The 14688-nt window shown below is 42.0% G+C and overlaps 1 protein-coding gene across 1 annotated transcript in view; it reads left to right on the forward strand.

Moving 5' to 3' along the window:
* Positions 1-533: 533 nt before the first annotated feature.
* ppm1h (protein phosphatase, Mg2+/Mn2+ dependent, 1H) overlaps positions 534-14688 on the forward strand; it is a 43826-nt gene continuing 29671 nt past the window's right edge. Inside the window, exons 1-2 of the mRNA XM_036132487.1 lie at positions 534-965; positions 12283-12448. Of these exons, the coding sequence (XP_035988380.1) occupies positions 733-965; positions 12283-12448 (399 nt within the window). The 5' untranslated portion in view covers positions 534-732. The remainder of the gene's footprint in view (positions 966-12282; positions 12449-14688) is intronic.

Below are 14688 nucleotides of genomic sequence, written 5' to 3' on the forward strand. Positions count from 1 at the left end.
CTGGATGAAATCCTGTCAGTGGGTGGTTACAAGACCTGACACTTGGGCTGCACCTACTTTACAGCAGGACAACGACCCTGAACATACAGCCGGAGCCGAATGGTTTGAGATCCTAAAAAAAAAGCTGTACAGTTGATGTTGACAGCCACTGAGGGGGCAAAGCTAGTAGAAACGAAACTGGTTCTGCAAAAATACTGACCCGGGGGCTGCTGGATGCAGCTGCGCTGCCCTATTTTCAGCCATTTGTCGATTACTACTTGTTTACACGCGTGACACTGCATGCCCCAGATAAACTCTATTATTTCTGGTCGTGCATAAACCCAACACGCCAAGTGTTCAGCTTCCTCATGCACGGCACATCGGCGGCGTGGCAGCGCGCACTGCCCTGAGGTGATCGCCGCTACGAGATTAAACACCTTTGACCTCCTGCAAGCCTGCCTGCCTGCAGTAAGCGGCTCACAAGCAGCCGCCGCTTTGTCACATGACCACCAGCGAGAAGGAGCCCCGGAGTGCCCGCCTGCCTGTCTGTCTGCCTGCCTGCCTGTCTGTCTGTCTGTCTGCGCGTTCAGTTCGGCTTCTATTTCCGCGTTCACTCGCAGCTGAAGCTGAATGAGTCTCCACCGCCGCCTCCCCCGCTGCTGCAGCTCTGTGGCTGCCTGACGCAGACAGACCGCGTCCCCGTGCGGGCTTCATCGCGCACCCGCACCGCTCCGCTCCGCACCGCACCGCACCATGCTGACGCGGGTGAAGACGGCCGTGGCCAGCCTAATGGGAGGCGTGATGGCCGGAGGCTCGAGCGGAGACCACCCCGGCGGCCCGGACCTGCCGCTCAAATTCCCGTACAACAGACCGGAGTTCCTGGGGCTGTCCACGGACGAGGTGGAGTGCTCGGCGGACCACATCGCCAGACCCATCCTGATCCTGAAGGAGACCAAGCGGCTGCCGTGGTCCACCGGCTACGCGGAGTGAGTAACCTGCGGAGGGCTGCGCGTCCATCTTTTCCCTCGCATCCCTTGAAAGTGAGATCACCCGGGCAGGCGTAAAACACAAAGCAGCCCCGCTTTCACGAAGATGTGGGGGAGAACCGCGGCTCGTTTCTAATCCGCTGGGATTAAGATGTAAGGCTGTAACGCTGAAACGGTGTTATGGTGGATGCTGACAAAGTGCGACGTCTCTGCTGTCAGATTTGTTTATTTTTCTCCGTGCAGGTTTAATATTTCTTTCCATGCTCCAGTCAGTTTTTGTCCTCATTTTCTGTTTATCAGCACTTGACCTAATAACCTACTTATTTGATGTGGTAAAGGCTACTTGTTTCTGATTGGATAAATTGCATGCAGATGTAATCACGTTTTTTTCCCCCCTTTTCTTCTGTTACCAATATTTAATATATTCCACCTTGGTGCCACTTCAGGGTCATTTATGATGTGGCCAGTTTGTCTGTACAAATGTATCAAAAGACAGAGGAGCAAGCTGTTCTTTTGCCTGCTGCTGCCTTCATCGCTATCCATAAAGATACAGTTGGCAAACGGACCAGTTTGTGCCTCACTGATAAGAGCTGGTACTTTTTAAAATGAACAGAAAAATGTGCTAGAAATGCCGTATTGTCAGGGTTCCTACACCCAATGGAACAGTCTGATATTTCATTAATGTATCCATCCAACTAGTCATCCACCCATCCTTTCAACAGCTGATCAGTAAAGGTATATCTTTATCCAGATCATCCTTCTGTCTGTCGTCCAGCCTGGGACTGAGAGCTCATCTTATTTCAAACTCTTATTTGAAAAGAATTTAAGCAGGAATTAAAGGACCAATGTGTGGGATTCCTGCATTATCGCCTGTTGCATGCATCCATTGAGCTTCTTTGACTCTGGCTATTTTGCATCAGGTAGCGTGGTTCTCACTCAGTTCACGTCATTACTAGAAATCAGTTCAGTGCTACAAGCTCGATGTGCTCAATCCTACATTACACCCAAGCTCCTAACTTAATGAAGACAATGACATTATTAGGATATAAGAACCAGCCCAGCATAACCTCTGACTGATAGGTTTTTCATATTCAGAATCAGAATCAGAAATACTTCAATAATCCCAGAGGGAAATTACAGTTTCAGTACAACCGTCTGGGGAACGATTTGACTGAGGCCTTGCTTCCAAGGACCCGCCTACGCGGTTTCCATAGGGCGCAGCCTTTAAATAATTCACATTATCATCAAAGGCTGGTGATGGGCATGTGTACTTCTTTCCCACTCTCTGTTTAATTATTTTTTTTTATGTTTGATTTTTGGTGAAAGCAACATATGAAGAAACTCCTCCTCTGCCTGCATTTAAATCCTGTAATCCAGATGTGAAGCTTTTTCAGATGTGTAAATGAATGTGCTTAGAAGCCATTGAGGACAGCAGAATAAATCTGAGAACAAACAGAACAGAGAAATGCAAACATTTCAAAGGCCCAGATTAGGAAAAAAAACATATCAATAAAATAGAAATCATAATGATTGATATTGAGAATTATCAAATAAATCAAAACATATATTTTAGGTGCAGCCCTGACCATCGTTATGCTATTGCTTAATGACATATTGTAGAGTAACAAAAACACTGAAATCAAACAACTTTATTCAAGCAACTTTTTACCAAAACTGCAAGTTTAAAAAGAAAAAAAAAAAAGAACAGGTGCTCTATAAACTCTATGAAGGGGGCGGAGCTTGTTGATGAGTGTCCCTGGGTCTGCGTTTGTGATTGGTTGGGTGGATGTAACAACTACATGATAGGCTAGAATGCTAAAGGAAGGAAAACTGTTCTATTGAACTTTTTATTGGCCTTTTTTCCCCTTTCGCACCACACGTCTATCAATCGATATATTTTGTTATCGAATTATCGTCCGGCCTTAGTTTAAATTAAAATTAACAGTTAATCTTTTGGTTACTTTTCCTGTTTAATCGTCGAGTATATGTTGTGGAAACGGTTTCAAAAGTCACAAGGTTAAATCTTTTTTTTTAAACTAGTATTCCAAATTCACTCAATTCAGATCTTGAACCATGAGGCACCGTAGTCTGATATTCTTTCTTGTACACCTCAAAAAGAGGGCTTATTTAGCTACTAATGATTTCATGCTAGAACTGACAAATCCATACGTAAAAGACTGACAGATGACCTAGCATGGGCTTCATTGAGGGTCGGTATCTGCTGTGACCTGCGCTCCCATTCTGTTGCTCTAATCGGATGAGTGACAGAAGAGCCTAGTGGTCTTTAGCCAGGAAATGAGAACTTCCCACTGATAAACAAACTGAAGCAAAAATTAGGAAAGTAGAAAAAAGAAAAATCTGAGATAATTTGTAAGTCATGGAAGTAGAAAAAGACGGAACTATGGCAAAACAACACATCATTACTCATAAACATGAAATTACTTAAAAAAAAAAACGTAACTCTTGTTTCATAGAGGTGAAGATGGGTCTATTTCATCGTTAAGATCAACCATTTAAAGGGTCTCCCATTGAAGCAGCCTTTTTTATATCAAACCTCTTACCTCAGACTATTGATGTACTGCTTATTGACCATGAACCACATTAATGGTCTGATTGTTGTTTTTACAATCCTTTTTTTATTTTTTTTTATTTTCACATTTCCTAATCTTTGCTCCAATTATTTTTCAGTGTAACATTTTCATTTCCTGTTGTGCTCACCTCTTTTGAGAGTTGTCAGCTCGATCCACATCGATCCAAGCAACAACAGACACTGACCTACATTGAGGACCAAATTGGTCCCAGTACTGTGGTCTGGCTGGATTTGATTCCTTCTGCCTGTCTTTCTAAACACTTTGTTCCAGCAAATTCACCGTGGGGCTTTGATTATTTGAGGTCACCTACTGCTTTTTCACATGAATAATAATCAAAAAAATGAAATAAACATCCTCTCTCTTAATATACAAAAATAGATCTCTGATCCCAACAGAAGGAAATAAAAAAAAATCTTGTCTGGAGTTTCTTTTACTTTTCTATAAGCATCTGTTTTTCTTCCAAAATGCAAATCTGTTTTAGAAAGCTGTTCCCCCATAGGCAGGATGCGAGTGTTGCTGCAGTTTTGCTTAAATAAGCATGTCTGTGCGTGTTCATGGTTTTATTTCGTGATGGGAACCGCGTGATGACAATACAACGACTGATTGGGATCTCCTGACAGCTAATTGGGCTGCAGCTTAAAGAGAGAAGTTGACTTTTAGCAGACAACAGGAAGTTCAGCAGAGCTGCTTTGTTTTATCCTTCTGAGCGTTCAACGTCTGGCGGCTTTAGAACGCGCTGCGTGTGAAGTTAAAATAATTAAGGCAGCTGTCTGCATTCTCCAGGAAAATATACATGGACGCTGAGATTTATTGTTCAACTGCTGAAAGTGAGATGCTTAAGATGCCAAATCTAAATCATGTCTTAAAATAAAATGAAAATTCAGCTTTATTGGCCAACTTTGTGCACAAAAACAATGGATTTGAATTTAGTTTCACTCTTTTCTTAGTGTGCATACGTTTTAAAACTAGATGTATGATTTGGTGGAAAAATAAAAGCATTTTTTTTTAATTAAATATTTATATATTAAATATATTAAAAAGCAGAAGACAAGGTTAAAATGGTGCAGGCATGCATGGTGCTGATTCACCAGCGGAGTAGCTGGGCACTATTTTACGTGATCACACACAGACTGTGACATTGTCTCTGCTGTCAATATAAAAATAAAGGATGATGCTTTCGACAGTGACAGCCAGCTCCACCTTAGAGCCAATGACACGTGACGGTTCTTACAGAAGGTTCCCCTCCTGAGGAGGTGTAATTTGGTTGGGAAGCTGTGAATCACTGATAGGCTTGCAAATGTGCACGTAAAGAGGCGATGGCTATATGTTTCATCTAGCCTATGTTAACAGACTGAGAGAATAATAAGTTTTTTTTTATGAGATTGTTTTGTGGGATTGTTGTTCTCCTGAATCATTTGTGGCGCTGTGAAAACAGGTTTTGCCCCTTACTGATTTCTTCAGTTTTTTTTCTTTTTTTGTTGTTGTCACATTTAAATATTTTAGATCATTAAACAAATTTTAATATCAGATGAAAAAAACCTAGATAAGTACAGACAGCAGGCTGCCCGAACCAAAATAATAAAATAGAAATCATATTGAGCGATAATTATCAAAAAATTCCAAACATATGTGCATATGTGCTGCCCTGGCCGTTTTATTCTGGTGCTTTTATTAGATAAATGACACATAAACACTGAATTAAAACTCAACCCTTTATTCAACCAACTTTTTACCAAAACTACAGAAAAGAAAAGAAAAAGAACACGTGCTCTCTGAATCTTTGAAGGGGGCGGAGCTTGGTGACGAGTGTTCCTGGCTCTGAGTTTGTGATTGGTTGGGAGGATGTAATGACTTTAGTATTAACTTGCATGATTGGCTAGACTGCAAAAGGCCCGGATCTCTGCTATTGAATCTAAATATTAGATCAAGTCAGTACGTTTGTCAGACTCTATCAGAGAAAATTGCAATCAGAGTGATGGGTCCCCCAGAGTCAGTTGATTTTGTACTTCATGAGTGGGTCTGAACTTTGAGCATATTGCGCGTTATTCCGACTTCACGTACCAAGAAACGCAGCAGGAGGTACGGTTCTGCTTCATGAGGAGGGTTCTGGTTCACTGTTCCTCAGTGAGAGGATGGCCTGGACCAGTGAGCAGGACATTCAGTTGGATCATGGGTTATCGTTCAGTCTTTTCTCAGGTGCACATGTGAGCCCAACGTTAACTTGTGCAGAGTGTTCAATCCTTCTGCATCCACACCCCGGCCCCGGCCCCACGCAGTTGTTTTTCACAGAAAAATCGACCACCGCTGTTTTTTTTTTGTTGTCTTTTTTTGGTTCTTGTTTGCAGAGCGCCGCGGGGAGTTGGGTTTATGCAAACAGAGCAAATGCGACACACCTGAAACATCATCTTATTTGAACAGTAGGAGGCCCATTCTGGTAACACAAGTCAGCCCTGCAGCAGATCTATGAAACCATTGTAAGCGCATATTTAGTGCCTAGATTAAGGCAGCGGATGAAATCTCTGCACCGATTGTGCTCCTGTTTTGACCAGATGTACTGACCTGGCTCTGAACCAACTATTTGACTGGGGGGGTACAAAAAATAAATTATGTTTCATTTACAGAACCAGTTAAGACTTGGTTAACAGATTTCTAAACCTTTTGATCTTTACTCTCGGGATTAAGACTCCATTGGTCTCTTTGTCACTAAAAGTCCCAAGTCTTTTAGAGCCAAGTCAAAGTCATAAGATCAACATTTCTCTTCAATTCCAGGACATCTAGGTCACCTCTAACCCTGCGTAGCTTTAGGTTAGGATTCCAAAGCTGTACTGCTTGTCCTTGACCCTAAATTACCACAGGGACATGATACTGTTCTTTAATTCTTTAAAAATGTATTAACATACCTTTTAACGTTTCATTTACCATCCAAGCATTTGTCAAATGCTGATTTATATTATTTTGATTCCCCTAAATTCAGCTTTATCTATTTCCCCAGTTTCTTTGTGCCTGCTGAAGTAAAGCCCCCCCCCTACAAAGCATCGTGCTGCCACCACTGTGGTTCCACCATGGTGACGGGGGATTGGTTATTGGCAGCGTTAGTTTTCCATAATGCATTCAATTTTCTTCATGCGTGGCAAAATGTTCCCCTGGCTGAACTGTTTTTTCTTTTTTGCTCAGCTTTTTTATGAGGGAATGACTCTCAAAAGGAAGAAAGCAGCTTGCCTACTCCAGGTTGGGATAGGAGGGGCACTCTCTTCCTCGAGTGAATTTTGGACTATAAGGTGCTGTGAAAATCATAAAAAAAAATTTCCTCAAAACTTGCTGGCGCCTTATATTCGATTACCGTTGTGCTTACTGACCGATTTTATATGGCAAAATGTACTCAAAAATCTGTGAAAATGTGTAAGTACAACTTTGGTTAGCAACGAAGCCGATCCGCTCAATGGATATTCGGAGCATCACGGTACACATTGTGGAGGTCCATGCGTACTCAAGGTGTACTCAATGCGGAATCTGCACATACAGCATATTACACACTCGGTAAAAATATTTAATGCGCCTTTTAATCTAGTGCAATGTAATTTGCGGACAAAGACACGTTAATTCACGGTGTGCCTAGTGGTCCGAAAAATACGGTAAGTATTAATGATAAGATGGAGCAGAGGATGGGGATGAGGTGGAGAGTTTTTTTTTTTTTTACCACTCCTAGTGTTTTGTGCCTGGTGTCCCCCCTACATAAATGCTGGCAAACCACAAATGGATCTTCAAAACCACTTTCTTTTAACAACGGCTTTGTTCTTGCCATCTTCAGATTTTCTTTCCCTCATCCCTGCTGTGGATCTCTGCAGCTCCTCCAGAGATACCATAGGCCTCTTGGCTTTTTCTCTGAATACGTTTCTGCCAGCCTGAGCCGACAGACCTTACTTACCTCGGCGGGCTTGCAGCTGTGCCGTTTGCTTTCCATTTTGGAAATAAAAGGATTAAACAATTTTCCAGGGATAATCAACCACAGAAGTTTGTTGGTGTGACATAATGTGGAATCTCAGCCTCAAATGTGAACAACAGTTTATTTGCGCAGCTGTGTACGTCAGCTGCTGCGAGTGCCTTTGTAAGGCAATATATAAAAACAAAGTGCCTCGGACAGCTTTGTTTTACTCCTCTCCTACAAGTCTCCACCTCCTCCGTCACTATTATCGGCAGAGCAGAGCTGTAGTATTGAAAGAGCAAAGATCAGCTGTCACAGAGCAAACCCCCCCCCCCCCCACTCGTATATTTGGGTTCTACTTACCGATCCGCAACCGTTAACACGCAACCTCAGCAGTTGTGTGATCGATCCCTAATCAATAGGCTTGTCTGTAATACAAACACAACTGCTGCACAGTGCTCTGTCTGCAGGTCAGCATGCATTTTTTGTTTGTTTGTATGAGGACATTTGAGCAAATAGTCCCACTCGGCATTAAAACCTGGCAACAAAGGAGAAAGAAAGTCACTTTCCAGCTTTTCTGTCAGTTTGGATCTGTCCGGCACACCACGCTGACTCTGTCAGCTGAGATCATATGATTTATCCACCTGGGCTGATTACCCTCTGCTGTTGTGCATTTTACCTGGACCCTTTTTATTTTTCATCCCCGGCAAAAGAGGTAACAGAGCAGAAGCGCTAAGACGAGCCACATGAACAGCATGGGTCACAAGATTCAGCACATGCTCACTGCGCACATCGGCGCGGCGCCCTGAGGAAGGAGGAAGCAGTGATCGCCAGATTTTTGTTTCAACCTGAACCTAAAGTTTAAAAACCCTAAAAAGTAGTGGATGTACAGCAACGCTAGATGAAAGAGCGGGGTGACTATTTAAGCTCCATTATAAGCAATAACAGTAACAGGGACTTTCTATAATCAACCACAAAAGGTGGAATTATCTGTACTCATAGCCTCCAGGCTATGTGGGCATGCCACTTGTTGTGCAACACAGCGGTAGCAAAAGTCTCCGCCGCCAATTGATCTGCTTTTGATGTTTCTGAAGTCCAGAGGCTGTGAGGTGTCAAACAAAAGCCCCCACATTTTTTACTCCAGGCAGTGGAAAATTTCAAGGAAATCAGCCAGCATGAAAGGCTGATGAGCAGCAAGTCCACACATGGCTGAACCCCAGCGTTCAGTCTGTTGTTTGTCAAATAGCATTAAATAGGTTGCTGCATGTCAAAGTATTTATCTAGTCTCAGTTGCTCAACTCATCCCTTACGGTGTTCCCTGGCTGGCGTCGTCCCTTTTAGACGGTGAATTGCAAAAGTATTCACACCCCTTGTAGCCTTTCCTTGTTTAGTCAGACTGCAATGCATTTTAATGGGACTTTATGCGGTTCACCTACATGAAAGTCTGCAAAATTGTGAAGTGGAACCAAAATGATACATGTTTTTTTTTTAAAGGTTTTAAACAATACAAAATCTGAAAAGTGTGGCGTGCATATGTCACAGTAACTGGTTTTCTTCCCAGACTGCCCTGCGTTAAAATTTCATCAACTCTGACCAACTTCCCCATTGCTGCAAAGATAAAATCCCCACCGTGCATGATGCTGCCGCCGCTGTGATTCACAGTGGAGATGCTATAGTCAGCATATACCATATGCCACGCATTCAATAATGTTTTACACTGCAAAACAGACCTTAAAATAAGTAAGGTGTTCTTAAACTTTGAGTTTTTGTCCTTGAATTGAGCAGGTAAATGATATTATCTGCCAATGGATTGAGTATTTTGAACCCTGTAATAAGATAATTAGACATCCTGCACTTGAAATAAGACGATGGAGATGAGTTGTTCCTATTTTAAGTGCAAAAATCTTATTCCGTTGGCAGATCATCTTATTTACCTGCTCAAATCAAGGACAGATACACTCATTTTAAGAAAAATTGTGCTTATTTTTAGTTCAGTTTTTGCAGTGTACACCTTTTTTTCACATGTTGACTGTGTCACCTACTGGCTCATGGCAATCCTTTTATAGGACATTTTTGTTGTTGTTGTTTTTTTTTTTCAACAATGATGGTTTTCTTGCTACTCCTCCACAAAGGCCAGATTTTTGAAGGGCAAAACTAAAGTTGTGCTGTCGACACATCCTGCCGTCTGAGCTGCTTCCCTGACTGATTTGCTCCACGCACAGTTTGTCCATTTAGGTGAACGACCATGTCATGGTGGGTTTGCAGTTTAGCCATTTATTGTTTTTATAACCCAACTCTGCTTTCAATTGCTCCACATTTGTCCCGGGTCTGCTATTTTGCAAAAAGTGAAAGACTTTAACAGTTATGGATACTGCAGTAGATGGAGACGCCTGGAAGTAACTTCTCGCTGATGTTCGCACTTTGCATGAACTTGATGAGAGGGAGAAAAAAAAATTTCCACTGCAGTTTTTAAAGTGCACGTCAAAGATTAGAGCTCTGACAAAGTAAGCGGGGTGACGCCGAAGCCGGGAAGAAGTGGGGTAACCCAATCCGACTGCCCGGCCGGCTCTCCCGGGCTCAGCGTGTGCCCCGGGGCGACGGTGAAGGCTCGTCTTCTCTCAGCAGAGATGAAAGGCCGGTGCTGATCGTGTGATCTTCCAGGGTCGGATGAGCACCGCTCCCCGCAGCGCTTCGCTCTTACGCAACCGAAAAAATGTGGCGTGGGCTCCGAGGGTCCTGTGGCTTCCATTGGATGTGACACGGCTTTATTTATTTCTTTTTTTTTTATTTTGTTTTACAACTGCCTGCTCCCAAGCCACTTAAAGGGACAGCTCAGAGTTTTTTGCCGTGGGGTTCTAAAAGCTTGTGAAGAGATAACGGTGATCTTCCCTCTGCAGTTCTGCAGCAGGAGGTCAAAGTCACAAATTGTATCAAAGAACAGTGGAACGTACGGGTGTGGATTATCAGTTCAGTCATGCTTTGAACGAGCGCTTTTCAGCCTCTACGTAAACTGTTTTAGTTGTTATAACAGAGGGAGGAGGGATCATAGGTTATTAGTTTTACAGAGGTAAAGGTGGTGCAGGTTTAATGACCCGAAGTGTTACTCCCTGCAGCAGAGAGGGAATGTCTGCTTCTAGGATCTTATCCTAATGGCTGCTAATGGTTGTTTGAAATATGTTTTTTTCAGAAAACAACCTATCTGTTTCCAGTCTTTGCTTTAGATCGAATATCCACGGGGATGCTGTTTTATGTAATGTGATTTCTAATAAAAATATATCCAAGCTTTTTGAATATATGCACAGTTCCAACAGGGCCACAGAGCCAATGGGACCCGGTTCTTTTTCATGACCGCAGCAGATCCCAGCTGTAGTCAGCTGCAGCTTCTGCCCGGTGCTGTAGACTGCAGTGTTGGAGTTTTCTGTTCACTCTCCTGCAGGAGTGGAAATCAAGTTTTTTGTGGACACATTTGTTTTTGTTTTTTAAGGTTGCATCACTTCATGGATGCAAATAGCAATAATAAGGGGTCAGACTAGCTTTGGATGAGCTTCATGGTTTTCAAGGGCGCAGCTGTTTGCTTCTCTGTCAGCAAGTGCTGATTAATTGTCTTATTACATCTTGGGATTATTATTTTTTTTATAATAAAAGAGCAGGAGAAGCAAAATCACTCATGTTGTATAACATGGATTGGCTCACATTTAGACATGGGCTGGTATGAGAGTCTCCTGGCTCTACAAACACGAGTTAAAATTGCAAGACTTCTTGGTGTTTACATGAAAAAAGTGAAATATAAGCCAACTGTCTTTTTACACTAACGATTACTGCTGCTGCCTACATAATGTAACATTGATAATTCTAGCTTTATCCAGATAAGATAAGAAATACCCTTTATTGTCCCACAATGGGAAAATTTGGGCATGACAGTGGCAAGACCTATATATCTATTATTTTGGGTTTCATACATACAAAGAATGTGGGATTAAACCACCAGTTAAAATTGGTAAAGATAAATAGTTCTATATTTGTACTATTAAAATAAAAATTGTGAATATTATGTACCCTTTCCTCTCCCTTTTATGATCTTGGTACACATAAAACCCCAATAAACACATTGAGGTTTGTGGTTGTAATGGGACAAACTGTGGAAAAGCTCAAGCTTCAGGATTAATTCTGTAAGACGCTGTAGAGCTAAATTAAGTCTCACTGTCGGTGTAATTACAAGGTAGCCGATGGTTATTTTGTATTTTCTGAAAATAGCATTTCTCTCTAACCAATTCAATTAGGGGAATGGGAACTGAAACCATTTTTGGTAGCATAAGTTTTTGAGGGAGTCAGCGAGTGTTGTACTTAAAAAAAAACACACACACACACACACACAATTGCTGCAGGGAATGTTTTTAAAGGAAGCGTTGACTTGATTTTGTGATTGGCATAATTTCCTGTATACCAACAATATGCTGCCTGCAGAAATACCCGTCAGTCATAACAGAATGCAAAAAGAAATGAGTCTGATTATCTAGTTGGTTTGTCCACATTTATCCTATGAAACACTTCACTTTATGAAGGTAATTTATAGTTTCTGTTTTCTTGTTCTGGCTAGAGGTCAATGATTTACCTTAATAACTCTATTCTAACAAGTACAGTAAATGCATTATGTCTAGAGTCCCATTATAACGTTTTACATCCTCATTTCTGCTGGGTTCTTGGCTGTTTGTATTTGTTACATTTTTAAATTTGTGTCATACGGATGTCCTAGAATGCTTTTTAAAATTATTTTTGGCTGTTTCCTTCCTCTGTCTCTATCAAGGGTGATCAATGCTGGAAAGAGCACCTTGAACGAGGACCAGGCCTGCTGTGAGGTGCTGAAGCTCAAGAGGAGACCTCCAGGATGCTCCACGCCAAACCGGACTCCCACCGCTCGCAGGAGGTCTTCCCTGCCCAACGGTGAGGGCCTCAGCCTCAAGGACGGCAGTGTAAGTAAAACCAATAGAAAGTTTTACTGATCCCACGCACATCATTACATGGTCCTTAAAGCAGCTGCCATGCAAACTTCTTACGTTTATGATGCACCCAGGTTATCTATAGCAAGTGTGCATTTGGAGGAGAGGTGCAAAACATATGGTCTTGTAGAGTAACAGTCTGAATAGAGTAAGTCACTTTTGTAGTAACACCGCCATTTTGTTTTCTTCTTGCAAACAATTTTGACATTCAAGTTCAGTGTTCTGCATACAGCGTATAAGTGGCCCTAAGTGGTTAAATAGTTTAATGTCAGAATAATTCCAGATACACTGCCACATCAGCCACTCCACATCTTTTGCATGCTGGTGTGAGTGAATCTTCATGAGCGCAGCCAGAGCAACTGCATAGTGTAGCATGAAATGAATTATTTTTGTCAGTTATTATTGCAGCAACTGGGTTTGCTGCATATATGCAATATGCAGCATGTAAGGTGAGGTCTCTAAGTTGTGATGATCACACCACAGAGTCTTTAGACGTTCTCAAAAAGATCTGCAGCAATTTGACTTGGCTAGAGATAAAAGTACTAAACAAGTCGAGTTAGGAGCGTTATCTACTTTAAATGCTTAACATCGCATGCTATTGCAATGTGAGTGTGATATGGTTGCCAATTGCAGGAAAGAATGACTTGCAAAACAACTTATGGTGAAAGCCATTATTGGAAGTGTTCTTCATCTATGAAGGAAGCTGAATGACATCTAGGGGTTAGTAAGACTATAACTAGTCCTCCTGTATCCCCAGGGCTAACTGTCCCCTCATTCTGTCCTGTTAGCAGTTTATTAGAGCATAGAGCAAACCGTCCTTCACCAGCGGTCAGTGGCTATCGCACCCACATCTGCCTTAAAGTCTGGCCTGCATCCAATCAGCGATGTATAGTGAATGGATTCACAAGGAAGGTGTTTGTCATTCTGAAGTGTTGCAGTCGCTGCTGTTTCTTTGTTTTCTTTTGAGGGGGGGCAGTATGGACAGATACCTGGTAATAACTGGGTTGACTGTGTCTCTATTGTTCTTTTCTCCCCCCCCCCTTTTTTTTTTAGATTTGTGGTCAAAAAAAGTAACCCTGCACTACATTTTCTCTCAAGCTGCCATCACTCCACACAAGCTCGCAAACAGCCAGCAGCAAATGCGTACAAGTGCCTCTCATGACTCACTTCTGCAGTGCCTCCAGACCAAAATGAGAACTGTAGAGCCTCTCTTCACCTCATAGACTCATGCTGTAGAATCTGCCTGCACTATATTTAGAAAGCGAGTTTTTGCTCTGTGCATAAACACAGCATCTATCAGCATCAGCCATGCTCCATGGCAAGAGCACTCTGGACCGCAAATCAGTTGTTCTTCTTTAAAGATAATTTAGGCAAGTTGATTTTAGTGGCTGGTCTGTAGCAGGACTGATGCACAAATAGAACAATTCATGTCAGGAGAGCAAAGGATATTAGATTTACTGTTTTCTGTGAAGACGGCCAACTCAAAGGAGTAACGTGAGTAAGCCAGATCACACGGGACACTTAGTTCAGGCCTTATGTGGGAGGTAGAGTCTTTGGAAATCAACAAAGGCGACAGCATGCAGCTTTGGTACGTGTGTTACATCAGACTTGGCTTGGTAAGTCCTGCAACATAAAACAGAGACTAAACGGCAGGTTCTTAGAGTGAAGGACAGACTGGATGCATGGACATTCTGTACAGGACACTGTGCAACTATCTACATTTTGGAGATTCTGACACAGTTGCCTAGCCATCAGAATTTGGCCCAAATCTTTTTGTTTGTCCATTTCTTTCCCTGATTTTAATACATTGACTTGTAAGAGAAAATGTTTACTTTCTGCATTATGTATCCCACTCACTAAAAGGTGCCATGATGTAAAGATCATCTTTGTTTTTTAGATGTTTTCTGTAGGGACAGACCGATAGGAATATTTGGGCCGATATCAACGTCCAGTATTAATATTGCTGTTATGGCCAATAACCAGTATTCAGCGATATTATATATACTATAATTAGTATTGTATTAAGAGAATCTCAGCCAAGCTTGGCAGCAGCACACAGAATTACATTACAATCACAGCAAAACATAGAATAACAGAAAAGAAAAAACAAACATCACAGTGAGAAAAAACATTGATCAATTAAAACATTTACAGATAAATGATTCCTTCTCAGGATCTTAAAGAGTCCCCTTATAAACATTTAGTGACAGCAG

This window comes from Fundulus heteroclitus, unplaced genomic scaffold (genome assembly GCF_011125445.2).
Source record: "Fundulus heteroclitus isolate FHET01 unplaced genomic scaffold, MU-UCD_Fhet_4.1 scaffold_52, whole genome shotgun sequence".
Classification (NCBI taxonomy): domain Eukaryota; kingdom Metazoa; phylum Chordata; class Actinopteri; order Cyprinodontiformes; family Fundulidae; genus Fundulus; species Fundulus heteroclitus.